The following is a 24,715-nucleotide window of genomic DNA, read 5'->3' on the forward strand; positions in this document are numbered from 1 at the left end:
AACTCCTCCCTGTATAACCGATTAAACAATTTGAAAGAAAAGTGCTGATAAGGCCCTGTTCATGTCTCATCGCTGTTGTCGTATCTCTTCCAGTCTCGTGAATGCCAGCCCCAACCATCCTTAGAAACTTCTCTCCTCCTCCGCCGGTGATCTTGCCTCAGACTTCCCTAGCGCGCCCGGCAGTCACATGGTTGTTGCATATTCTTGGTACCTATCCCAACCGAAACCGCCAAAACCACTCCCAGTGCTGCACTGTTGGGCCAACAAGCTCGGAAGCGGAAGCGGAAGAGGTGTCAAGGGCAGTTGGTGCGAAGGCGGCTGAGAATATTGCTGCTGCTGTTGCTGATGCTGATGCTGATGCTGATGCTGCTGTTGCTGGTGCTGTTGCTGTTGCTGCTGTTGTTGCTGCTGCTGGTGCGTTGTGGGTGAGCTCATGCTGGACATATCCGACATACCCATATTCCCCCAGATCGACGGATACATTGTTGAGTTTGACGTGGGTGGACTGTCTGTATCGGGGCTGGATGGTAGTATCTTCCAAGCCTCAACTGGAGGAGGCGGTGGTAGTGATGGCGGCGGAGCGGGCGGGGTTGGCGACCACCAATTTGTAGTCCCAGGCGAGCTAGGAAGCAGGGGAGGAGGGGCACGAACAACATCCACGATTCTGGGTGGAGGCGGCAACAAGGGTAGAAAAAACCCCATCACGAGGTTCCTGACATCATCGCTCCGCCCGCAGAGAAGTTCACCAGCGCCGTCATCTTCCATGCCTTCCAGCGCAACTGCATCCGTTCGATACACGAATTTGTTGACAGTTTGGACAAATTCCTCATGCAGTCTCTTCATTTGCGTATCCTTGTCAGTCCAGTGCCAGGTTGTCGCCGCCTGATCCACAAGAAATACATCCTGGTGATATTGAATAAGATCCTTTATCGTGTCCTGTGAAAGCTTAAAGGCGATTTCGTTTGAGAGGACCAGGTCGATATGGACAACATATGCCTTGATATGGATGAGTTGGTACCGGTAGATAGCGTCCAGCAAGGGGTGTTCATGTCTTTCGATTTCTGCTTCGGGCGCACGTGCTACCATGAGACTGCAGAGATTCCAGATCGCTGAGATTTGTGAGAGAGTTTCAATTAAACATTTCATGTGCTGAGGAACGCTGTTGAGGGGACGCTTGATACGATTAATCCGTTTCAGTGTGGCGGTCAACCATGGATCAACTGTTGTATTCAGTACAACGGTGGGAGGCGAGCGGGGGGCAAAGGGCGCTGCTGTATCTGGCAGTAGAAGAGCAGGCATTCTCGACATATAGATAAATGAACGACTAGTGGTAGTTGTTGTAGTCCGTAATCAATATGTTAGAGTAGTATAATGACTCCAGGCCAGTTGGAGAATTAAGTTGTTGAGAAATGTTGTGGTGTGAGGTGATGTGAGAGAGTAAGATGTTGGTTAGGGTTGAGGAGGAAGGATAGGATGAGTATAGTATTGAGGAAGAAGAGGAGTAGAAGAAGGGTGAGTAGAAGAGGGGGCGGAGGTGAGTAAGTATAAGTGGAAGGAGGGGAAGGCTTAGTGGAAAAAGCCGAGACTAAAAAAGAAAGACAATATAGCAAAAACAACAAAGAGTGTAGACAGAATGTCGGGACTATGACGAAGTTGAAGAGGAGGAGGAGTAGTAGTAGTAGAAGGAGGAGGAGGGGGAGATCGAGGCAGAGAGAGTGAAAGGAGCCGAGAAGGGAAGGGGAGTGCGATCCGGGAGGGTGGGAAATCCTACTTTATAAACTTCAAGTTATCGAGACTCACGGACCACGCAGAGGCTGGGGGGATCCCGGGGCAGGTGCTGTTGATAGTGATTTGGTGGAGGGGTGGATAAAACTTTGAGTGGTGGACAGCATGGATGAGCATTTATTCCAAAGTGTGTGGTGGTGGTGGGAGCGATGCGTCCCGCGGTAGCTCCAGCTTGGGTACTACTCACTTTCGAGATTTTTCTGACTCTACTCTCGAGTCCGGATACCTCATCGTCTCTGTCTCTCCCCTCTTCTTAGCCCTCTTCTCTCTAGAGTATGTATCTCTCTCTGCCTCTCTCTACCTTTTGATAGTGCAAGTAAGGTCAACCCTTGCTCCGTGCCCACTCGCTCCCAGAAAAACCCCACTTTGATTACCTCCCCCATCGGTTTTTTGGGCCATACAATATGAACCCCTCACTATCCTGCAACTCCTCTTTGTGCAAGTGTGGGCGGGCCCCGTTATTACCCCCCAATTCTCGGACTTGTCCATAAAGACAATAGTAAGTCAAAAATGGGATAATAAGAATTAAAATCCATAAAAAGATTAATAGATACGGTAACCCGTAATAGTATGATAAAAAACAAGTTCTTTTCTTCCCTTTCCATGGCCAGTAACCACACCACAAAAAATGTGATGATTTAAATTTAAAAATAAAGATTAAATGCATAAAAAATGAGCTCCGAGATGATCTCTCACCACTCTGAGACCATGGAAACCCCGGGGTAATGGCACTGGATCATCCCTTCATGTCGCATGTGAAGAAATATCCGTCCATTGGTGGACAATATTACTCGCCCATGGTTCCTTCCCCAAGAGAGAGGGAGGGCCGCGAAAGCCGTTAAGCTGCCGGGGGCGGCGGCGAGCTAGGCGGACATCCTTCCTCTCACTGTATATTTCCGTATCCTTCCCCGAAGAGGATCTCAAATGCTATATTGCCTCATCGTTCGCCGCCTGTCATTGGGAACCGATTTTTTCTTTTTCATTTGGCGGAGGGTACCTTGCAGGTCCAGATTAGTCCCATATCTGGTTCCTGCGTATTGGGAGCTGCGAAAGCATGCAATTTTCAGCGCTGCTAAAACTCGAAAAGGCGGAGGAAAGTACTCAGGAGGGGGAGGGTGGTGGGCAAGATATCCGGAGGAATGGCATTGGTGGTACTTACGCGTATTACGGGGAGAGGTGATAGAACCCTTGTGATGAGCAAGACATCTGCAGGAGGACATTTGCATTGTCCTGCTTCATGCTTGAGGAACGACTCAATAATTCGGCCATGCTTTGACCGAACGCCCATCAATTTCGAGGTCTGGCCTGTAGATTTGAGTGTCGTCTCCTTCCCACTGGAATATGGTGGCTGGATACGTCTAGCTAGGCTGAAATCATATTATCGTTATTCTTTTTTCTGGGAACTGCATCCTTGTACTCTGGCCATTCGGGGCCTTAGAGCGTTTTTTTCAGCTGAGTAGTGTAGCTCGGGCGTGGCAATTCTGGAATGGGATTCGCTGGAGTAATTTTTTTGTTTGATGTGCCACTTGTTTGGAGGAGGTGAAGATTTGTAGATGATTGGGTTACATTTCCTAAGTCGATCACCCCTGCCAAACATTGTCGCCTAAACGGGATAGCGCGGTTGTGCATCTAAGAGCGCGAGGACTGATTAATTCGGCTTGCGAATAATCCGGACTGGCCATACCTATCACACAGCATAGTGGAGCACCGCAATCAACAGAAGCAGCAGGAGCAGCAGCAACCAGGAGCAGCAGCATTAGCATCAGTCAGGAGGAGTAGCCATCATCAGCAGTGGACCGATAATCTTAGACTCTACTACAGCCACAGCCACAGCCTCGGTCCGTGACTCGATGCGAGCAGTAGTAAAATGGAAATGATTCCTCTAGCTCTAAGGTACGGAACATGAAGATTTGGACAACCGTCGTCATAGTGGCGAATGGAATGGCTTACCCAGCTGGAGGATGTCGCAAGAAGAAAAGAAAAAATAAAAACAGCCTTGTCTGGATGACTGGGACTGGTTGACGGCGTGTCAGCTCAGAACTCGTTCCTGCGCAGCTCAACGCCGCATACGTCCAATTGAAACGTACATAAGGAACCCTCTCCCCGCAGCCGTACCTCGCGTGACATACCGAGGAAGCAAAGCATCTGTAGGCAAAATTAAGTAGAAGTGCAGATGTAACAGAAGTGTGACTGTTGTGATGTGACTGTGGCAGGTTAGGTACGAAAGGCTACGATATACATCATCACCATCATCATCATGTCGTCTTACACATTTCAAGGTTATTTTCTCATAGCATAATATTAATGCTGCTGCTGTTGTTGCTGCTGCCGCCGCCGTCGAGGCCAGGGGCGGGGGTCGAGAGTGAGGGGAACATAAAAAAACAAAAAACCCTACTCTAGAACCAAGGAACGAGATGAATTCGGCAGCAATGTCGAAACCGGGAGAGTGACAGAGAGGGAAAGAGAAGGAACACGAGGGCGGAGCCTAACAAGAGGCCTCGGGGGCAAATGCAATGCATGAAGGGTCTCCTGCAGGCCGACCGATCCATTGCAGAACCGAGGAAGCGGTGTTAACGACCTGGGGCGGTAGCCCGAAGAATTCCCAATTCCAAGTTTCTCAACCGCCGTCACCTTGTGATCCGTGCTCTGTTATTTAGTGTCGTTTCATGTTGTGATAAAACGGTCATGCTCGTCGGGGGTGTCCTCGGACTGCGAAGTGCAAATTATCCATGTCCATGACAGCTGAAATCCATGGACCTCAGTAAACACTCGACTGACATTATGCAATATATAGCTAGGCATGTCCCAGTAAGTACATGTAGGCAGACAGAGGGGAAAGCGGTGGTAGGTTGTTAGTAGACAGGTAATATTGTAATATTGCCTGTAGTTATGGTACATGGTATGTATCTATCATGCACATCTACTCACTCGGACTATCATACTCTACTCCTGACTGCTTCTAAAAATCCTCAAACATCAAGACTTGGATTGCGCAAGCGCATGGTTAGGTTGAAAATAGCTAGCTGTAACAGAAAAAGTGATCGTCCCGGCTCTTGATCACCTCCACCGCGTACACCTCCGCCTCCAGCACCTCCGCCTCAACTTCCTTCTTCTCTACAGTACGATCATGGCCGTTCTGTGCTGAGTATCCTACTAGTTAGAGGCGACAGAAAGAAAAATTGTAAACTCTACTGAGATAAGTGTAAGCGAGGCCGTTCCGTGAATTCAATAAATAAAAATAAAATAAAAAAGCACGGACGAGTTCCTGACCCATCGTACTTTCCTTCACAAAACCTTATCGACACCTCCAGGCCTATCGATATATCGCAATGTACACTGCAAATTAAAGTCGTTGCTGTAACTACAGGACTCTCCTGGCCAGGTCATCGTCTTGCATCCATCCGTCTCTTCACATCACATCACATCAACTGCTCCACCCACACATCCATCGCTTCATTCAACCACCCACTAGGACCTGCAGAATGACAAAGACTTTGATATCAATCAATTCTGTTATTACTCCAATCGATATTCGCGTTACAGCTAACCGCTGCACTTCCCTCCTGCAAGTCTGCGCCTCATCGAGATACGATCAATTACGATATGTGGTAATCTTGCCCAATCTTTCCACCCTGTTGCCCCGCATTCGAATCCGTATCTACCTGTCTTGTCGCCTTCCATTTAATTCTCCGAGCTTTTCCCCTGACGGAAAGTCTTGTTTTCAGCTGTTCAGGGATGTTCAGGAACTTCAGGTACAGTGCCAGACTCTTGGCCAGCTCGCCCTGCCGCCTCTCCTTTCCTGCGCCACCGCATGTATTGTTGAGATGCATTAGCCACGTTGACAATATGCACACACTAGCCTCCATAGCCACGAATTGTACACGTTCTGGTTTTGCTTCGTCCGATGTTTTTCCCAACATACATCGTGCAAGTCCAAGCTGGACGGGCAGGGAAGAAAAAAAGAAACCCCCACAGGGCACGCAAACACACACACACCACCACACGTAGGTAGTAGAATATTCTACTTCTACCGAAAACACGCACAAACGAAACCTAGCCTATTATTAGTCTCACCGCCAGGGAGAAGGCAAAAAAAAAACACATAAACGTTGTCGATCTCATTTTTTTTTTCACTGAGGGTTCAAGAGCGTACAACAATTCAAAATGTCTACCCTACCTTACTTAGCTGGCCAGCTCTCAACGGTCGCCCGTATCAGAATCCAACAACAAAACACACACGTATCGCTGTGTGAACGCAACAATTATATGAGCTATCTAATCTAACGAGCTGGGTATCAGTCGGTTAATTTAATATGGTTGATAATAAATCTACCAGATGGACCAAGGATCTAGGATCCAGATCCAAGTGTTACCGGCAGACCACCACCATGTTAGATAGCATGAGAGATCGAATGCCTTGGAATCGAACCGCATCTTAATCTTGCACAACCACATTCATTCCATCCATCCACCCTCCCTTATGAGGTGGTGGTGGTATGTTTTGACTAGCGCCGTGGGGAAAAATCCATAAACAAATATTGACAGGCCTCTTTTCCAAGATATTGGTAATACAAGCTGGAGGCTAGCACCTAAAACCTGAGTGGACTACATACATACATGTATATACGAGAACAGCCGACTTCACATTTCTTCAGAATTTCGCCCCCGGCGACCTTGACAGATTACAACTGATATAATTTATTTGTCACCTTGGACATTGTCGTCGTCGTTGTCGCGGGATTATGTTCCCGAATCTGGCATTTGACTTTCAAATAATTCGTTAATGGAGACCAAGCCCAAGTAGGCAATTTCACACTACCGTTTCTCAAGCTGGGTAGCAAAGGAACAAAAGGCCGGAGAACAAGTATCAATTTTTTAGAGAAATTTGAAAGGCGTATATGCTGGCACTAGAATGTTTTACGAATTTAGCTACATATTAACTGACATGTCCGGTGTGTTTCGGTTGATCGATTCGCACCAGGTATGGTTGCAGCAGTAGCCTTTACAATAATATTGGAGCATCACCGCAGTTAACCGGCCGACTCCGGCGCCGATATCTAGTGATAATAAATGCGCATTCCTGCGTACGCAAAACCCACTTATCGAATTGAAAACCCATCTACATTTCTGTAGTGGTTATTTGTGGAATACCTATGTACCTAAAAGAACCCGTAAGGCAAGTATTCCACTCAAGTTGAATAATATTCCCTCATTCTCAAACACACCTACATGAACGTTAACCGGCGGCCGTGCGGTGCGCAATGCGGGTGCGCATTATAGTCCAGACCATGGATGAACGTGTATTTTGCTGGGCACGGGGGAAAAAATCCCATTGTTTATTGAAACTGATTGTTCCTTACCCACATCTGCAGCACGTTGTCTGCAGTAAGTTCTCTGCAGACGGCCCATTTAGGTTGGGGAGGGGAAGAAAAATGGGGGGAGGGGAAGAAAAAACAATCAGGCATCAAAACCCGTCAATCATGACCGGTGAAAAAGAAAAGTAGGCAGAAAATGATCCACGCGCAGACCGACGGACGGATCGGCACATCCCGCAAAGGCCTGTTTTGATACCTAACCGTGGTGGACCCTTAGATCATCGTCATATGGACTTGGAATGTTTATCGAAGGATAACCGGTCTGTGCGTTACATATCAACAGATCGACCGATGGGTTTAGGTTAGGTGTTTTGCAGGCAAGCCTACGCCATATTATTACGTGCTTGGCCGTCTCCCCCGTCGTGACATGGGAGAAAGAAGCGTCTCAGATAATCTGGGCGCGTAACTTTTCTTTTTGTTTACCCTTTACTTTTTCCGCTCGCACTTTATGCTAGGTTTAGGTGGTCTATGTGGTCTATGTGGAGAATGTCTCTCGTTAGAGCCCTCCTTGCTAGTTAGATATTACTTGTTTTTTTATTATTACTTCTTTGCTTTCCGTTTCTCTAGTTCTTTTTTTTTCTTTTTTCTTTTTTTCCTTTTCTTATTCTCCATCTTTCACTTCACGAACACGAAACGAAGTGCAGTTGCAGGCAGTACTTGTTGGAGGTGCCAGATCGGGAGCTTTGTGCAGCATCCGTGGATGTGTGTGTGGGCCATGTGGTTTCCTGTTAGAAGAGCTTAATGTACGAGATCAGCTGGCGAGGAGGACGACGAACAAACCCGTCCGTTCAAGGCCTGCACTTCGTGTTGTTGTTGTTGTTGCTCCTCGAGTTGCCTGCTGTTGCTGGTTGCCGTTGCTGTTCGTAGAAAAGTAGGCGTGGTGGTGAGGGGTAAAATAGGCGTGGATGCTTGCTTAAGCTTGCTTTACTGCCTGCTTTTCCTTATCGCGGAGCTAGCACAATGTCGATTCTGGATCTCGTCTTGTTCGCGATAAGGGAAAACACACGGTGCACACGGACACACAAGCGACGGAACTAGATGCGCAAGCGAATGATGCCCGCAGCCTGGGTCCCTGCACGCTCTCTACTTTTTTTTCTCATTTCTTTTTTGTGTTCTTGTGATGGTGATACATGGACTCGAGATACCCGTATGGTGTTTGGTGTTTGGGCGGTTTGGGGGGGGGGGGGGTGGGGGAGGAGGAGAGGGATGTAGGCGGTTTAGTTAGGCATGTACAGACGCTGCCCTCCAGGCCCCCAGCTTTAGGGTAGCTAGTCAGGCAGGTAGGCAGGTTTGTAGGCAGAGTAGAAACGAGAAGAGCAGAGATAGAGCACTCTAGGTAGGTAACTGTTCTGTAGAGTAGAATAATTAATGCATGAAGGAGGAAGTTACTTTGTGCACATATTCATGTAGGGTAGGTAATACAAGGCACAAGTCACTCTGGTATCCGACCCCCAATAGGCATCCAGAAACCGACGCTGACCTGGAAAGACACCTACAGAAACGAAACATTTTGCTCTCTACCCCGGTAATTGCAAGGGTTTTTGGGGAAGAAAGGGAAAAGCAGCAAGGCAACGATTGACGGACGACGTCCCACAACCTCGAATGGTTATATCCGGGAAACGAGATACATATTCCCCCGCAGCGCAGCGGCGCTTACTCGTTTAGATGAACATTTCCCACCACCACCTTCGATGCATCGCAGAGAAACACACCGCCGAAAAATAAACAGAGTAGAGGTAGGTACACACACGAAACGAAGGCATTGTAGTACTGCACAGTTACGTATCGTGGTGGTGTAATATTCTTAGAAGAAATAACCCCTCCCGTCCACCCCTCCTCTCTCACCGCTTCTTCATTCTCTTCTGTAAGTACAGCCGACCGCTTTCCATATCTAGTTGTCATAACCCTTTCGCAATCAAACAAACCCACCTGAAAACACCAGAATACACCCCCGATATCATGGAACACACATATAAAATACAAAATTGAAATTATGATCTCGTTCTTCGGATCTAGAGTCCTCTCCGCTTCCATCGTACTATCATCGCGATTGTGGATGTTGATCCTCCTCCTACTTGCCCTCTCGGATAACGTACGGACCACCGACTGGTTTCTATTACAGGAAACTCAAGAGGTACATATTGCAATCCCACATAATATTATTCGTACAACCCACGCCCCATTTTTTTTTCTTTGCTTCTGCCAGGCCCCCGATATTTTTTGTTTTTATTGGAATGTCCTTCAAGTCCCCTTCCAAGATTAACCGCTGACGAATAATCATGGAAAAAAGACCCCTGAGCTGCCGGTAGCGAATTGGTGTGTCAGGTGACTTGAAACACTCTGGAAAGGCTGCATTAGCTCCATCTACAAATACCACGGAGCTGCAGTTCCGTTGGTTCGTGCAACTCCTGCACGCACGCTCTCCTGCAGCCATCTGCATCTTCCCATAGTGTTTTAAGTCACCTGACACACCAGTTTCTAGCATCATGGAGGAATTAAAAAAGGCATATTGAGAATTGAGGCAATTTCCTCTTTTATCATCGTACACTATCGTGATATGCGGTTGCACTGGGGGGAGCGCCCGGTCCAGCATGTCCACCACTTGGAGATATCATATGCGGCACCCCACCCCCGTTTCCTCCATCTCCCCCGCCCTCATTTCCACCGCCTGCCCCGTCCCCTCCTCCTCCTCCGTCGCCGCTCAACATGTTCATATTCAGCATCCCCGCGCCTCGAGCCTCGTAGCCTGGAGGGCACGAATTAAAGGGTAGGAACCATGCGCTACTGGCTTGATCGTGGAACTCCGTAAGGTTGATGTGCGGGTCAAGTCCCGTCCATATACCAGTACCAAGCGGGCCCGTAGCCGCTGCCATTGTCGACGGATCAGATCCCCCTGGATATAAATCATAAAAATAATCTTGTTGCTGGGAAGCGTGCATCCCTGTCGAGATTGGACTGACGGTGGCTGCGGATGTCCGGGATATTACGGGGTAATTCGAAAACGAGACCGGCGATGAAATATTTGGAACCAGCGATGACATTGGGGGGTGATGCTGGGCAGATTGCTCAAAATTAACCGAAGAGGTATCCGATGGACGACGAAGCATGGTGGGATTTAGCAGCTGCGGGTCCAACTTCAAATCAATGTTTCCGTGTCCAGAAACCATAGGCGGTGTAGGTACCATGACCGGAGGAGATACGCCCATAACCGGAGACTGCTGCGTTGTCGGAGACTGATATACTACGGGTGATTGACTATGATGCACTGACTGCGGGGAGGCGCTATGCATCGATGACGACCCATGCGCCGGCGAGGCGCGAGCATGAGATTGTGTTTGACGTTTGGAAAGGGGTGGCACTGATGGCGTGCTCCTTTGGCTTCTTGATCCTAATTTTGCAAAATATTCTTCTGCAGTTTGAAGATTGGATCTTTGACTAAAAATTGCATCTCCAGAAGAATTATCGACTTCTTGGCTGGTCCTCTCTTTCTTTGTATTCCTTGCGTAATCGCTAGCTGATACCCCTTGTGGGTATTTCTGAAACCAATCCCCATATTGTAACACCTGTCCAGTTTCCCGATGATTTGATAACCCTGATAATGAAGAGCCTTTGGCAGCAGCCTCTGAGAACTTGCGATATGTTCGCTTTAGGTTGTCTGTTATATAGCAAAACAGTCCCCAGTATTGTCTGATATTCAATAGGAATCTAAGGCAGACTTCCATATATCTTTTTGCCTCGATCTGTGCATTATTTTCTGTAGTAAACATTCTCCCTAGGTGAATCAAGGCAGAACTGAATGCGCAGTACCCCATGAAAGGCGCAGCAACCACAGCGCCACGCTCCTCAACATCCTCCAAAATCTTGGCGATTTGCGTAGCCGCGTCAACTGTTATATCGCTCGCGGATTTTACGAATTCTCTTGGCATGCCCGGAACCTCATCAGGCGCTGGTGGTATAGCGGATTTATGAAGAAAAAGCCTGATCTGATGATAGGAAAGATGCACAAATATGAACTGACAGAAGATTCGCTCAGTTATATGGGCTTCTACGTTTTCAGTTGTGTAATGTAGTCGCTCGGGCAAAGTATTTGCAAAGCGGTCTGCCTCGGCGGCAAGACCAAGAAATTCGGAATTGGAATCCCAAACACGACGTGCATCACGTTCTATTCCACCCTAACAGCCAATGTCAATGAATGTTTATTTATTTTTGCCAAGAGTGCATATTTCCATAAGCACCCCCGAATATCACAGTGGGGAAGGGGAAAGATCCATAATATTTCTGTAAAAACGAAAATTCGTCCTATGCGCGTGATATGTTATGTATTTCAAGCGACATAGTATCAAATCGCATGACTTCACCTATGGGGATCAATTCCAACGCGAACGTTGATGATATCGTGGCAAAGATACGCAAAAATCGAGGAAACATGATGCTTACCTGGTTGAAATATTTTGCAACTCTGCCATACAACGATACTACCCTGACAATATATGCTCCAACACCCATATTATCCACTATATTATTTTCCCCGAGCGCGAGATCCTTCAAATTACGAACGTTAACACTACCATCCAATCGTTCCGTAATTGTTGGTATATCAAGCTCGAGATTTCTGTCGTGAGATGGAAGTTGGATTTCGATTTCTGATTCTGATATTAAGCAAGGCCTTTCCGTGCCGGATGAAGTAAATCTGTCCATCACGTAACAAGCCCACATACAGCGTCTTCGAATTTCTCTGTCGACAAAAGACATATTGTTCCCCGGTGCCCCTTCCTCGGAGAGACAATCTGATCTCGACGTTCCTGAAGCCTTCCCAATGGGATCATTATTAATTTCCCTATGTAATTGTAAAGCGTGTGCCATTCGTGTTGCCATTCCTCCAAATGCCCAACTCCTACCTCCTTGGCATGTGCCAAATTCATGAAGACAGAGCAGTGTACAAACAGTAACATTAGTAATATTTGGATTATCGAAGTTTTTTAGTACCAATTGCCGCGCCTCTGTAGCAAAACTCTCACCAGCCAAAAATGGCGGATCATGACGTACAGCGGGGTGCTTGGAGAATCTTGCCGAAATAGCGCATATTGCTAAAACTAATACCGGCGGCGCAGTTCCATTCCTAGATAATGTTTAGCACTGATAAGACTCGGAGGGAGATGGACAAGATATAGGATTACCTTAATCGTCTCATGAATGATGGTTTATGTAGTAAGTAATAAGGCTGCCCATATATAAATTCGAAAAATGTCTCTACCAGATGTTCTTGGATCTCTTTAGACGGCAGTGCTTGAGAGCCATCATCTGAGTCTGCTTGCTTTATGGTTGATAGATCTCCCAGACCTCCAGCACGGTGTTTGATCGGGTTTTCAGAACGGGCCCACGTCTCTAATTCGTTTCCAAACGCGGCACCGGCTGTTCTTTTCTTCCCCATTGGCCCTGACCTGGCGCTGTTGGTAGATAGGCTAGGCCTAACAACGGATCTCCCGGTCACAGAAAGTACACTACTAACCTCTTCTTTTGGTACGTTCTTTATCAGTCTCTCTTCCATTCTTTTCAGCCGACGATCAAGCATTGCCATGTAATCGGTACGGGGAGCAGCTTTCCGTGTTGATTGTTTGTAGACACATGGTGTGCGTGAACGAAGACAATGTCGGCATGTAGGTTTTTCGCCAGAGCAGCGTATCTTCTTGCGGCGACAAGCAATACATGCAAGCGGAAGTCTTTTCCTCTCTTTTCCAGCCTGAAATTCTTATCAGTTTACCATTTTAAAGAGTCCAAGTAGCAGGAGCAAAAATTAGATAATGAGGCTGGAATTGTATACGATGGACAAACCTTTGTCTTAGTCTCACTCCATGCAGTAGTTTGCCCTTGACTTTCATCCATATTAATTTTCAGTATACCATGTGTCCCCTCTGGTCCTCCTGAAAGTGCATCCTCACTCCCCTCTCGACCAGCACCTTCGCCCATCTCATCATCCACATTCATATGTCCACTGTCCAATGTATAACCCTGACCGACCATATTAACCGGTAGCATATCATCGGAAATAGCCGTCATATCTACTGCATGTCCCTGGAGACCATCACCACCAATCCCGTCAATACCCCCGTGCCTAGCCTCCATCTTTCCGGCTGAACTTAAAGTCGACGTCCGTCCTTGACCCCCTCTAGGTTTTATATCCCCAACCACAACAGTATCAAACATATACTTGTCCTCCTCTCTTTGTTGCTGGGCAGTGTCTTTCTGTCGCTGTTCCGTGAACTGATAATCATCGCGTGCTGGATTTCCTAATGTCGTGCTCTGTCCATAAGCAGTCTCCCCTGATATATTGACGCCACCAAAGTCCATTCCGTTCCCTATTATCGATATCCCGTTCCTTTCTGTTTCCAGGGCGCAACCATCCGTCGACAGCCTTGCAGGGTAACACTGGTAATATCTCTCGCTACGTAGAAGTATCGACGGTCAGAATACGGGATAAGTGATTCTTATGGTGACTGCCACTTCCAGTCACAAATCGCGTGTTGCCGTTTTTTTAGGGGGTTCTAGGGAGATAGTGTCGTTGGTGTTGCTGTAGTAAGAAATCCTTCGGAGGGGTTGTGCGTGATATCTGCGGGAGCTGTATATACTTATGCAAAGTCAGCTCTAATATTTTCCTGAGCCCAGACCCAGTTCCCAAGAACGACCTTAGTCTTCTCCACGTTTCAAGGAAGAGCTTTACTGTCTTCGGAATTTCCCAGCTACGACCCTGTCTCGGAGATGGCTAGCTTAATAGCTTGGTCGCAGATCTTTCCACAACTGAGGGGGCCGCAAGGTCACCCTTTCACTTACTCTCCGCTTATTCGTTCACAGGTCTGACCCACTTTTTTTTGGGCTGCTATCAAAGCAGACTAAGGCAAGAGAAACAGAAAAAGGACGTTGAAAAAACAATTAATAACGAGAATAAGGAGTTGGTCCCACACACTAGACTGGCAAACAAGACTTGGAATTACTGCAGGTTGCAGTGATAAGCCTTACGACTGGCCAACTGTTGGCTCCGATGGGATGAGCAAAAAAGGAATAACACCAAAATTTGACGTACTACCAAACGTTGCTCACGACTTTTTGGGAACAGTCACAAACGATCCCCCCTTCCGTCCTCGATCCCTCGTCTATGCGCTATGGTCAAACGCCGTTCGCTAGAAGTCGTGGCGTATGTATGTAAAAGCCTGCACGTTCTAGAAAGTAATTTTTCTGTGGGTACAATAAAGGCTCACTTATTTGATATACCGGTTTTGCGAGTTCGTTCCAGTATATCGGGCCGGGAGTTCCGGGACTTGGGGTTGTTCCGGAGGGGAGGTATAACTGACCGGTATTACGTTTTATCTGAAAACCTCGGAGCCGGTGAGCGATTATCGGATCGGAGGAAGAGCAGCACCTGGGTACCTCTGCGGGAGCTCCGTGATTTTTGCGACTTTTTCTGCTTTATTCTTTCTTTCTTTTTTCTTCTTCTACTTGAGGCTTTATTTTCGTGGCTTAATTTCCCGGTTGAAAAGATGCAGGTGTCACTAATTAGGCAGCTGTGGAGGACCTTGAGGTTTGACAAATGACCGAAATGATGCAGTAGCACTGGGGACTGCGAAGTAAAAGGTCTCGCCTCAAGTTTCTTTCTCGCAGATCTTGCAAGAGTGGGATAAAGCTTTCGATTGAATCGAGTTTCTCTGCCCGTGATTGATAGTGAATTGTGACGAAAACGATGTCATGACAGAGTTTCCGGTTCCTGCTTCCTGTATGTACGTTTCCTGTGCATACACAATTGGGACGGGGGAGGGGAGCAATTGTGCAACGTCGTTATGAATCTTCTTGCTCGGCTAGTCCACCGGATTTTGCACTCAGGTTGGAGGGGTTTAAACTGCCGGAGTTTCCCCAACCTCACCACTTCTGCCGTTCCCCTAAACTTTTTGGTGTGATGGCCCGAATCTCCTTCCACCCTACCGAGCGGAGATGCGCCTCTTCTGCAGCTGCTTGACTCGATTGTGCTCTGGGTCCACCTCACCTCACCTCCTGAATCAGTAGTCGGTCGTATTCCGTAATCTTGGGCCGGGCTTGTGCAAGGTGTATGAGGTTGTTGAGATTGGGGGGAGCAATTCTGAGCTGAGAGAGATGAAAAGGATCAGGAATTGCACAGCTCAGACGCTTTTCTGAGGATATAATAGAGGATTTTGTGCTCAATTGATGCCACAGTTGACAAATGCACGATATCAAGGAACCTTCATTTGGCGACTGCAGACGTAATGGGGGCCCAGGATAATGGGATTGTTCGCGGTTAAGGCTTAAGGAGACGAATGCGCTAGCCCAACGCGCTAGGGAAGCACGAAAGCAGCACGAAAGGGACCCCAGGAAGGTGCTGTTTCGTCCGAGGGTCCTCCTCTCTTGCCCACTGCCCCCACGGCACGCAGAAACCTGGTCTAGAGCCCACCAGCACACCACCGCTGTAATTCGTGACAGGTTGCGTAACGTTCCCTCCCTCCACACAAACCCGTAGAGTACTTACCTATACCCTGACCTGTCCCGAGGCCCGAGATGCACGCCGGAAAACGTTTCAGTTCGAGGGACTCAAAAACTCCCTAGGGCCCCGTACCCACATGCTGCGTTCAATCAACTCCTGGCCGTTCAGGGATATGGCGATCCTTCGTTACTCGCTAAACCCCGTAAGGCAACATATCAGCTGCCAGGGTTGGCCTACAATTTATCTGAAAAAGCAATGCCTCCTCGGTTACTATTCGTAGGCTCCCGAAGAGAAGGAAGTCCATACTCGGGCAGGCAAAAAGTACCGGACAATGCAAGTTTTGTCTCTGGGCTTTTTTTGCAGTAGTTCACGTCTAGCATGCGCGCCCATTGGTGAACCAAAAACCTGCATTGTCCGGTACTTTTTACCTGCCCCGAGTATACATACGTATGCATAACTTGCAGATTACAAATTGTCGGTATTGATCGAAAAACAACGGCCTAGTCTAGGCTTGTTCGTTCCAATCAACAAGTCGCTCATGGGGAAGAGAAACTTGAGGCTACACAATCCACCAGTTTCCAATGTCCCCCTGTAACTACCATGCAACCTTACTTTGGAACACCCTGCGTTGAAAATGGCCTGTTCCAGTGCGAAACTGGTGGAGTACTCTAGGTATTTAGACTATGCACATGTACTTTACAGCCCTGGCACCTGTCTGAGTGACGTTCCTGTTACTTTTCTGATTCGTTTTGCTGATGAATAGAGACGAAAGCAGGTGAACCACGTCACGTCTGATCCATACGCTCCCCCCTTTCATGGCCTGTGTAGAATCTGTTAATGGTTTATTTGCGCGAGATTAGTTACACTTACGAGGCCGGAAAACTATCTCCGGCATTGAATAATAATTAAACCTATACGCACTACGCACGTTTTAGGGCGTAGTCCTACTTTCTACTATATACATACGCATAGAGAATGCCGTCGTACCACAATATCATTATCGCCATATGCACACTGTACTGTAGCTGATCCCTGGGCATGGGAACCTACAAAACTAGTTGAATTTATTAGGGCATTTTAGTCCATCCCTGCCGTACAAACTGCAGCTATACTTCAACCACGTAGGATCTGTGCTGTAGTTTCTGCGGGTACAAAAACTCCCTAATCAACTCCTTTACGGCGCAGTGCCTTGAGCTCGCATACACGCAATCTGTACAAAATTCACGGAGGTTCCTACCAGCCAATTGGAAAGCATGTTACAAAATTTGAAGTGGATAGTTATGAGATGAGGAATCGAGTGACGAATCATGAAACGGATTTAGGGGCCACATCAGATATCACAATTTTCAACATAGCTTAAAAGGGTGAATCTTAAGCCAAGTCTGCCCTACCGCTAAATCTCCTTTACACTTGCATGATAAGCTTCTCCGTGCCTACTCTAACACCAACATCCTTGACAAACATGGAAGCGATATTAACGACACGTCGTAGATGCGATGCCGAGGGGCATGCAGTGGAACCTACTGAAGCAGAGGCATCCCGAATGTTCTACGCTCTCATATAGAGGCACGCAGGGACAATTAATATACCTATGTGTATTATAGACTCTGGCTCTACGCCTCTGATATATACTTACATATACCATACCTAGTTCCCTTGGCAATCTGTCTCATCACCATTGTGGGGATTCCTTGCGTGTGGCGCTCTCAAAAGATATATTGGCGGTCAGCTGAGTTTTGCTGCATAAAGACGTGCAGTATTTAATATCAGACAAGCAGATGATCGGCGTGAACCCGGGAGAAGTATATAATGTTAAGGGGCTGACAAAAGACGAGGTCATGATACGATCGATGGTAATAGCCAAAGAAGGCAAAGAGCCCGACGTACAGGTCTAATTTACCGGATCTCTACCCCCCTAACACCAAATTGGCTTCACCGGATTTTCTCAGGGTGGCGCCTGGAGTTAATATTCCGAATCATACAGAATCACTCGAATGCTCTTAGCCTATGAAATCTTGATCCCTAGTCCCGTAGGTTTAGATGACCGTTATGAATCATCGCATATCTGAGAGTGGCCATCCCGGTACAAACACTTGTGTTACCACATGCATGTAGCCTCAAATAGTTGGTTCCTCACTTCTCCACTAGGTTCAGTAAAACCATAACGGCGGGGCCCGAGATGTCAGTAGAATCCAAAAGTACCATCAGCAACGATACAAAAACAGGGATGCGACAGAACCAGTCACCTGAATTAATACGGGTGCAAGAATTACGAGACGATCAAAGTGGAGCCAAAAACACGGGTACATATAGTTCCTGTACTTTCTTGGTGGAATACGGAGGCCCGTGCCGTCTCGGAGCTTATTTTTGAATATAAAGGCTGATTTCAAACACTTTCTAATCCTTATATTTAACCCTCCCCTTTCTTGCGCTTATTGTCCGGCACTCTTTAACTCTTTTCGGTTCTTGTGAGGAGTACTTTGAATCATGGGTGATCACTCGATGATTCATTTAGCCTGTTTTTGGGAGCGAATTGGATATCTCCTTCAACGCGAGGGGTTTTTTTCGTGTCCCAATCTAGGCAGGGGAAAATCTGTCGCAAAAAAGCGCCTGAATTGGCGAATGATAAAACGAGGAGTTTGTAATGGGCTTGATTTGTGGTATTGAGTTAGCGCAGTAGATGGATTGTGAGGATAAAATGAGGGAAGATAAATTTACTGGACGGTGATGAAAGATAATCTAAAGCTTACCTCACCAGGATGACTTTTAGTGTGAGTCAAAGGTGGCCATGGGGGGAGGGGGCTAGATTTTAGGGTTTAGGTAAATTGATCAACCAACGTTGTCTATTTGCGATTTTTTTTTCTCTTCCGTTCCATAGAGCAGATCGGTACTAGACACGATATTGAGCATAGAGAATACCGTGCTCGGGTTCTATAACCATATACTAACCAGACCTCAAAGGTTGCTAATCAACCGGGTTTTCTCTCTTCCTTTTAATAGCTTTTGGGGCTGTTAAAACTGGCCCACCGGGTTATGGCAACACTCCACAGATAAGGAAAGGGAAAGATATGTATACAATGAGGAATCTTGATATGGTATCCATGTTTTAGGCTCCGGAAACGAATGTATCGTCACTTGCCCCCAAGGCCCCATCCTACAACCATGCACGAAACGCATTGAATATATCTACACTAGAAATAAATCTTCTTTCTTATATTTTACACACCTACCTATTTCTCTAACCTTCTTTCGGCTTCTCGCCCTCTACCTTTACTTCCTCTTTGGTCTCCTTTACCTCCTTTACCTCCTCTATACTAGCTGCCTTAGCTTCAGTTACCTCCTCAGCCTTGATCTCAGTTACTTGAGGAGGAACACTCTCCTCTTTCACTTCTTTCACTTCTTCTTTTGTCTCCTTTGCCTCTGTGATGATCTTCTCAACGACTGGCGAGTCCGCTGAGGCAGGGGCTTGAGTAGTCTTCACTGGCGTCCCAGTCTCGGACATTGTAGATACGGGGACATCAACCGGTGCCACGACCGAAGGCTCAGCTTTCACGGGCTCTGGTGTTGGTTCAGGGTGGAGGGCACTGCTTCTACGGGCGCTTCGGCCTTGGTCTCGAGGATGGGTATAAGTGCCTCCTCTTCTACCTTGGGCGTAGGATCGATGGGTGTGGGTTCCATAGCTTGTACCTCGGCGGTTGCAGTGGGTGTGATTGGTGCAGCTTGTGCCTCTACTGGTTCCTCTGCGGTGGCCTTGAGGATAGATTCAACGGGTTCTACCTCTGGGACTGAGGCGGCTACGGGGGCTTCCTCGACTGGAGGTGCTGCCTTGACTTCTGGGGCGGGTTCGGGAGTCTCTGTAGGAATTGGCTTTGCAGCAACTACAGCTGCCTCCACCTTGAGAGTCTCTTCCACCTTGAACGGCGCCTCCTCCTCCCTTAGAGTTTCCAAAACCTGCGGAACTTCTTCGACTTCGATCTTTGATATCCCCTCTGCCTGTGCTAAGCCATCAACCTTTGGTGATACCTCCGCAAACTCCTCTGCCTTCTCTAAAGATTCCTCAACTGCCTGGGCCTGAACCTGCTCCTCCTCAGTCATGATCTTGTCCATCACAACTTGCTCTACTACCTTCTCTTCCTGTGGCGCTTCCTTCTTTGTTTCCTCTACGTGCTTATGGTATCTTGGATCTTCTAGAATGCTCTTTGCTGCTTTCTGGATATGCTCTTCCTCGGTAAACTCTTTCAAAGCATCCTCATGTGATAGAGATTTATACTCTGGGCTTTCAAGCAACTGCCTTGCCTTCTCAGCGGTCTCGAAACTCTTACGGGATCCGAAGTGTGACCACTTGGGGCGGGCAACGTCCTTGATGGTCTCAAGGGACACACCCATACGTTTACCCACACCTACACCATATGGTCAATCCCTAACACCATAAGCTCTCTTCCGGGGAGGAAACGTACCGAGCTCATCAAAACCGTACATATTTGCCTTCATACCCACACCATAGTACTGGTGCTTCCTGAGGAACGCCAGCCACAACTCCACTGTCTCGGGGTGGCCATCCTTGATCTGAATCAACCTCTTATATGTAACTCTCTCGTAGTTCTCCTGACTTTTCTTGTGTACGAAATGTCCTCTTGGAACAGTCCACCTTTCCGTCTTTCTCGGCAATGGCACGGGGCCCGAGGCGGGGAGATGGCAGTAGTAGGCAGCGCGGAGGGCAAAGTCGCACATAAACTCTAGATTTCGCACGGAGTAGGAACGTAGCTGGAGGTCGCAGACAGGGAGCCCCATTGTGGGTTGCCGGCGGAATGGTTCATAGTAGATAGCTTGGAGGGAGAGCGGGAGGCGGGTGCCTGCGGGGACTTCGGGGGAGGCGGCACTACATAGATTTAAAGTAAAGCGTCAGTGTATGCTGGGTGCGAGACTCTGGGCGGAAAGTGGTGGGTGGAGGGTACTCTTCGGCGGGAGCAGCTGCCTGTCGCAGAGGAGCTATGGTAGAAAATTTCGTTCGGGATAGTACCGGAACCTAGGCGCAAAGAACGTCAATTAAGTTATTCCAGACGAGATTTTGCTTGTAAAATTATACCCTGTGGAGGACCTGAAGCCGTGCCAGGCCAGACCGCGAGCGACAAGCAAACATGGTTTTCCTATGTCAATTGAAGCGCCTCAATGGAGGGGTCGAATTCTGATATCCCAAATCCGATATTGTCGTGTGGGGGAATCACCGACGAGGCGGGTAACGGTGGTCCTCGGTAACCCGGCCGCCCTGATACATTGAACAGATTGCAGAGGCACGTCTTGTCTACTACAACTTCACTTCGAAACCACTGCCCAACATCGTGGACGTGGCTCCCGGTCACCCTAATACTTAAATACAGCTACACCTAATAATAATCGGTTTACACGTACATTCTCGCTATAATTCACCATGGAGTCCTCACGCGGCCCACCTCGTGTTAAAAACAAGGGAGCTAGCGCCCAGCAAATCAGGTAAGTGAGCCCACAGCTCCCCCGAATGTCCATAGAGCTAATAGTGCCCCTATAGTGCTGAGCAAATCCTTCGCGAAGCCTTCGAGCGGCAAGAACAGGGCCTGCAAGCCCCCTCCCAACGCTTCGATGATTTGGAAGAGCTGCACGAGTTCCAAGGCCGCAAGCGCAAGGAATTCGAGGACTATGTCCGCCGGAACCGTATTAACATGAACAACTGGATGCGATATGCACAATGGGAACTCGATCAGAAGGAATATGCCCGTGCGCGTTCTATCTTCGAGCGTGCTCTCGACGTCGACAGCAAGTCCGTCGTGCTATGGCTGCGATACATTGAGGCTGAGATGAAGACCCGTAATATCAATCACGCCCGCAACTTGCTAGATCGTGCAGTCAGTATTCTGCCTAGGGTCGATAAGCTGTGGTATAAATATGTGTACATGGAGGAGACGCTTGGCAACATCCCCGGTACTAGGCAGGTGTTTGAACGTTGGATGAGCTGGGAGCCGGAGGAGGCAGCCTGGAGCGCGTATATCAAGCTTGAGAAGCGGTATGGGGAGTGGGCAAGGGCAAGGGCGGTGTTTCAGAGGTTTACGGTGGTGCACCCGGATGCGAAGAACTGGATCAAGTGGGCACGGTTCGAAGAGGAGTACGGCAATGAGGATAATGTGCGGGAGGTATACAATCTGGCTGTGGAGACTCTTGGGGATGAGTTTATGGACGAGAGGCTGTTTATTGCGTTCGCCAAGTACGAGGCAAAGCTGAAGGAGTTTGAGCGCGCGAGAGTCATATACAAGTACGCCCTTGACCGCCTGCCACGGAGCAAGTCTCAGCAGCTGCACAAGAGCTACACGACCTTTGAGAAACAGTTTGGTGAGCGTGAGGGCGTCGAGAACGTCATTCTCTCAAAACGCCGAGTGCAGTACGAGGAGCAGATTAAAGAGAACCCCAAGAATTACGATGTCTGGTTCGACTATGCCCGCTTGGAGGAGACTCTTGGCGACAAAGATCGCGTCCGTGACGTCTACGAGCGTGCCATCGCAAACATCCCCCCCACAAAAGAGAAGCGCCACTGGCGGCGGTACATCTACCTCTGGATCTTCTACGCGTTATGGGAAGAAATGGAGGGCCAAGACATTGACCGCACCCGCCAGATTTACGACGAATGCCTCAAATTAATACCCCACAAGCAGTTCACCTTTGCAAAGATTTGGCTCCTCAAAGCACACTTTGAGGTTCGACACGGCAACCTCACCGCCGCACGCAAGATGCTCGGCAACGCGCTCGGGAAATGTCCAAAAGACAAACTCTTCAAGGGCTACATCGCCCTCGAAACCCGTCTTCATGAGTTTTCGCGCTGCCGCACCCTGTATGAGAACCACATCAAGTTCTCGCCAACGAACGCACAGACATGGATCCGCTACGCGGAGCTGGAGATGGCGCTCGAGGACGACGACCGAGTACGTGCCATCTTTGAACTGGCGGTTGAGGAGGAGAGCCTGGACATGCCAGAACTGCTGTGGAAGAGCTACATTGACTTTGAGGAGGAGAGCGGGGAGTTTGGTCGGACGCGGGATCTGTTTGAGAGGCTGCTGCAGAAGACGGACCATGTCAAGGTCTGGATCTCGTATGCACACTTTGAGATCAATGCAGATGAGGGCGGCGAGGAAGATGCCGAGGGCAACGATGTGGTCAGTGATGAGGCAAAGGCCCGTGCCAGGGGTGTGTTTGAGCGGGCCTACAAGAGTCTCAAAGCAAAGGATCTCAAAGAAGAGGTATTTCCCCCATTCCATACTAAACTCAACACTGGTACCTATACTAACTTAAACCAACAGCGGGTTGTCCTTCTCAACGCCTGGAAATCGTTCGAAAACACACACGGCACACCGGAAGACATCAAGAAGGTGGAGGAACAGATGCCGCGCAAGGTCAAGAAGAGGAGAAAGCTCGACGACGACAGCTACGAGGAGTACATGGACTACATCTTCCCGGCCGACGAGCAAGCCAATGCGGGGATGCTCAAGCTGCTGCAAGAGGCGCATCGGTGGAAGCAGGCGCAGGCGGCGTTGGAGAAGGAGAAGTCGTAGTGGTAACGCTGTTTGGGTGGGTAAAAAGATATGTATTTTTATTTTATTGCGGATTTTCTTTTTTGGGTTTGCGGGAGCCATGTAATGAACGGAGCGGACTAGAGTGGAGCGGTTTCTTTCTAGAATACCATGTGCATAGCTAGCTGGCGGGTCCCCGGAAAAGGGCCCTGATGATTATTATGGGATACGAATGTAGAGGTTTTGTCCTGTATTCTTTCTGATCGACTGCTGTGTTTTCCGCCCATATTTGTAACATAGTGGGCTCAGTCCAGCTTGAATAGACCTTTGAGTTAGCCTGGAGCCAGCCATCTACTGCCCGTCCTTACTAGGATTTAATCATGGAAAATCACTCGATGACCAAGCCTTGGCGGTTAGTGATCTCTGGTGACGCACTCGCTTGCAATACTGGGGAAAAGGTACTGGCTATTATCGTTGTCGAGGTGCTTTTTTTATTTTTTTGCATGTAATGCTAGTTCAGCATGCCTTCTTCACTCGTACATGTAGTAGGATGAGTGGGCGAGTTGACTTGTGGCTTTGGGCGTCTTTATTCTTGCCACTACGGTCGAGGTGCTGCTAATGTGAGATGCGGCTCTTTTAGCTGCGTCTCGGGGTATATGTATGGATTTATACCAGTTTTCCCTTCGCTGTTTGTAGGCCTGTTGACTGTCTGGTTTTGAGAGGAAGGAGGGAGGGAGGATAGGGGGCTGTATACTTTACCAACGTATGAGAGCCCTGTTTACCTGATTTGCGACACACAGGTAGCCAGTGACGGGGTAGCCATACCGTGCATTTTATCATCCTCGGGGATTCCTCATGCCCAACGTGAGGAAGAACTAAAGATTTTGTTTCTTCGCAGTGACCCCGGAAGCCAAAAAAAAAAAATCACGGATCAACACTATCATGGATCGATGTGTTCCCCCATAATACAATGCGGTGCATCAAGACGTTGCATGTGGGGAAGATTTGGGGGAAGAAGAAGAGGGCGAAGGTTGTGGTGGTGTTAGTGGTCTGGCAGGACCTGGGATTATCTTGGCACCTTGGCGCGCCGAGACATATGAGTGATGGGCTGTGATCGAGGCTTGCCGCTCTCATGACGGACCGTGGCCAAGGGAGACGAATAGATATAGCGAAGGGACACATGGTGGGGTTAGGAAGGCGGGGTGGATAACATATCTAGCTAGCTAGCTTTCTCTGCAATCATAAACCTCGGCCAGCCAACCGGACGAAACGAATTTTCGAAAGAGATGATTCAAAGAAGACCTGTACGTGACAACTAATTGCAATAATAGCGGGGGCAAGATTAAACCATGTGCGTCTGCCAGATACGTGCAGCAAGTGCCTGAAGAAGAGAGGCTTGAGTCAAAGCTCTTAAGCCGTTCAAATATAGAGTGTAACTAAAGAGAGGAAGAAATAGTAGTCCCCCAGCTAGAGCTTAAGGGAATTAAAGAAACGCCACTTGTCAATTGACGTACGGGGTTAAGATGTCTCAGTACTTC

At 48.2% G+C, this 24,715-nt stretch overlaps 6 protein-coding genes across 6 annotated transcripts; 1 reads left to right on the forward strand and 5 right to left on the reverse strand.

The window, feature by feature from the left end:
• Window positions 1-183: 183 nt before the first annotated feature.
• LAJ45_10986 (uncharacterized protein) lies at window positions 184-1,299 on the reverse strand (the record flags this gene model as incomplete). Its single annotated transcript, XM_046120499.1, has 1 exon — window positions 184-1,299. The coding sequence occupies one exon, from the start codon at window positions 1,297-1,299 to the stop codon at window positions 184-186; it is 1,116 nt and encodes a 371-aa protein (XP_045966270.1).
• A 497-nt stretch (window positions 1,300-1,796) lies between these two features.
• On the reverse strand, window positions 1,797-2,168 carry LAJ45_10987 (uncharacterized protein; the record flags this gene model as incomplete). The annotated part of the gene is made up of 3 exons (XM_046120500.1): window positions 1,797-1,872; window positions 1,973-2,021; window positions 2,087-2,168. 3 exons carry the CDS (start codon window positions 2,166-2,168, stop codon window positions 1,797-1,799), a joined length of 207 nt encoding a protein of 68 aa, XP_045966271.1.
• Window positions 2,169-9,697: 7,529 nt separating this feature from the next.
• Window positions 9,698-13,508, reverse strand: LAJ45_10988 (uncharacterized protein; the record flags this gene model as incomplete). The annotated part of the gene is made up of 4 exons (XM_046120501.1): window positions 9,698-11,332; window positions 11,598-12,279; window positions 12,338-12,900; window positions 12,993-13,508. 4 exons carry the CDS (start codon window positions 13,506-13,508, stop codon window positions 9,698-9,700), a joined length of 3,396 nt encoding a protein of 1,131 aa, XP_045966272.1.
• A 4,966-nt stretch (window positions 13,509-18,474) lies between these two features.
• On the reverse strand, window positions 18,475-19,147 carry LAJ45_10989 (uncharacterized protein; the record flags this gene model as incomplete). The annotated part of the gene is made up of 3 exons (XM_046120502.1): window positions 18,475-18,535; window positions 18,595-18,610; window positions 18,889-19,147. 3 exons carry the CDS (start codon window positions 19,145-19,147, stop codon window positions 18,475-18,477), a joined length of 336 nt encoding a protein of 111 aa, XP_045966273.1.
• A 47-nt stretch (window positions 19,148-19,194) lies between these two features.
• On the reverse strand, window positions 19,195-20,785 carry LAJ45_10990 (uncharacterized protein; the record flags this gene model as incomplete). The annotated part of the gene is made up of 4 exons (XM_046120503.1): window positions 19,195-20,045; window positions 20,103-20,524; window positions 20,601-20,671; window positions 20,732-20,785. 4 exons carry the CDS (start codon window positions 20,783-20,785, stop codon window positions 19,195-19,197), a joined length of 1,398 nt encoding a protein of 465 aa, XP_045966274.1.
• Window positions 20,786-21,073: 288 nt separating this feature from the next.
• Window positions 21,074-23,219, forward strand: LAJ45_10991 (uncharacterized protein; the record flags this gene model as incomplete). Its single annotated transcript, XM_046120504.1, has 3 exons — window positions 21,074-21,135; window positions 21,191-22,907; window positions 22,968-23,219. The coding sequence occupies 3 exons, from the start codon at window positions 21,074-21,076 to the stop codon at window positions 23,217-23,219; spliced, it is 2,031 nt and encodes a 676-aa protein (XP_045966275.1).
• Window positions 23,220-24,715: the final 1,496 nt, after the last annotated feature.

Source organism: Morchella importuna, assembly GCF_003444635.1.
Source record: "Morchella importuna strain M04M26 chromosome Unknown Morimp01GS054, whole genome shotgun sequence".
NCBI lineage: Eukaryota > Fungi > Ascomycota > Pezizomycetes > Pezizales > Morchellaceae > Morchella > Morchella importuna.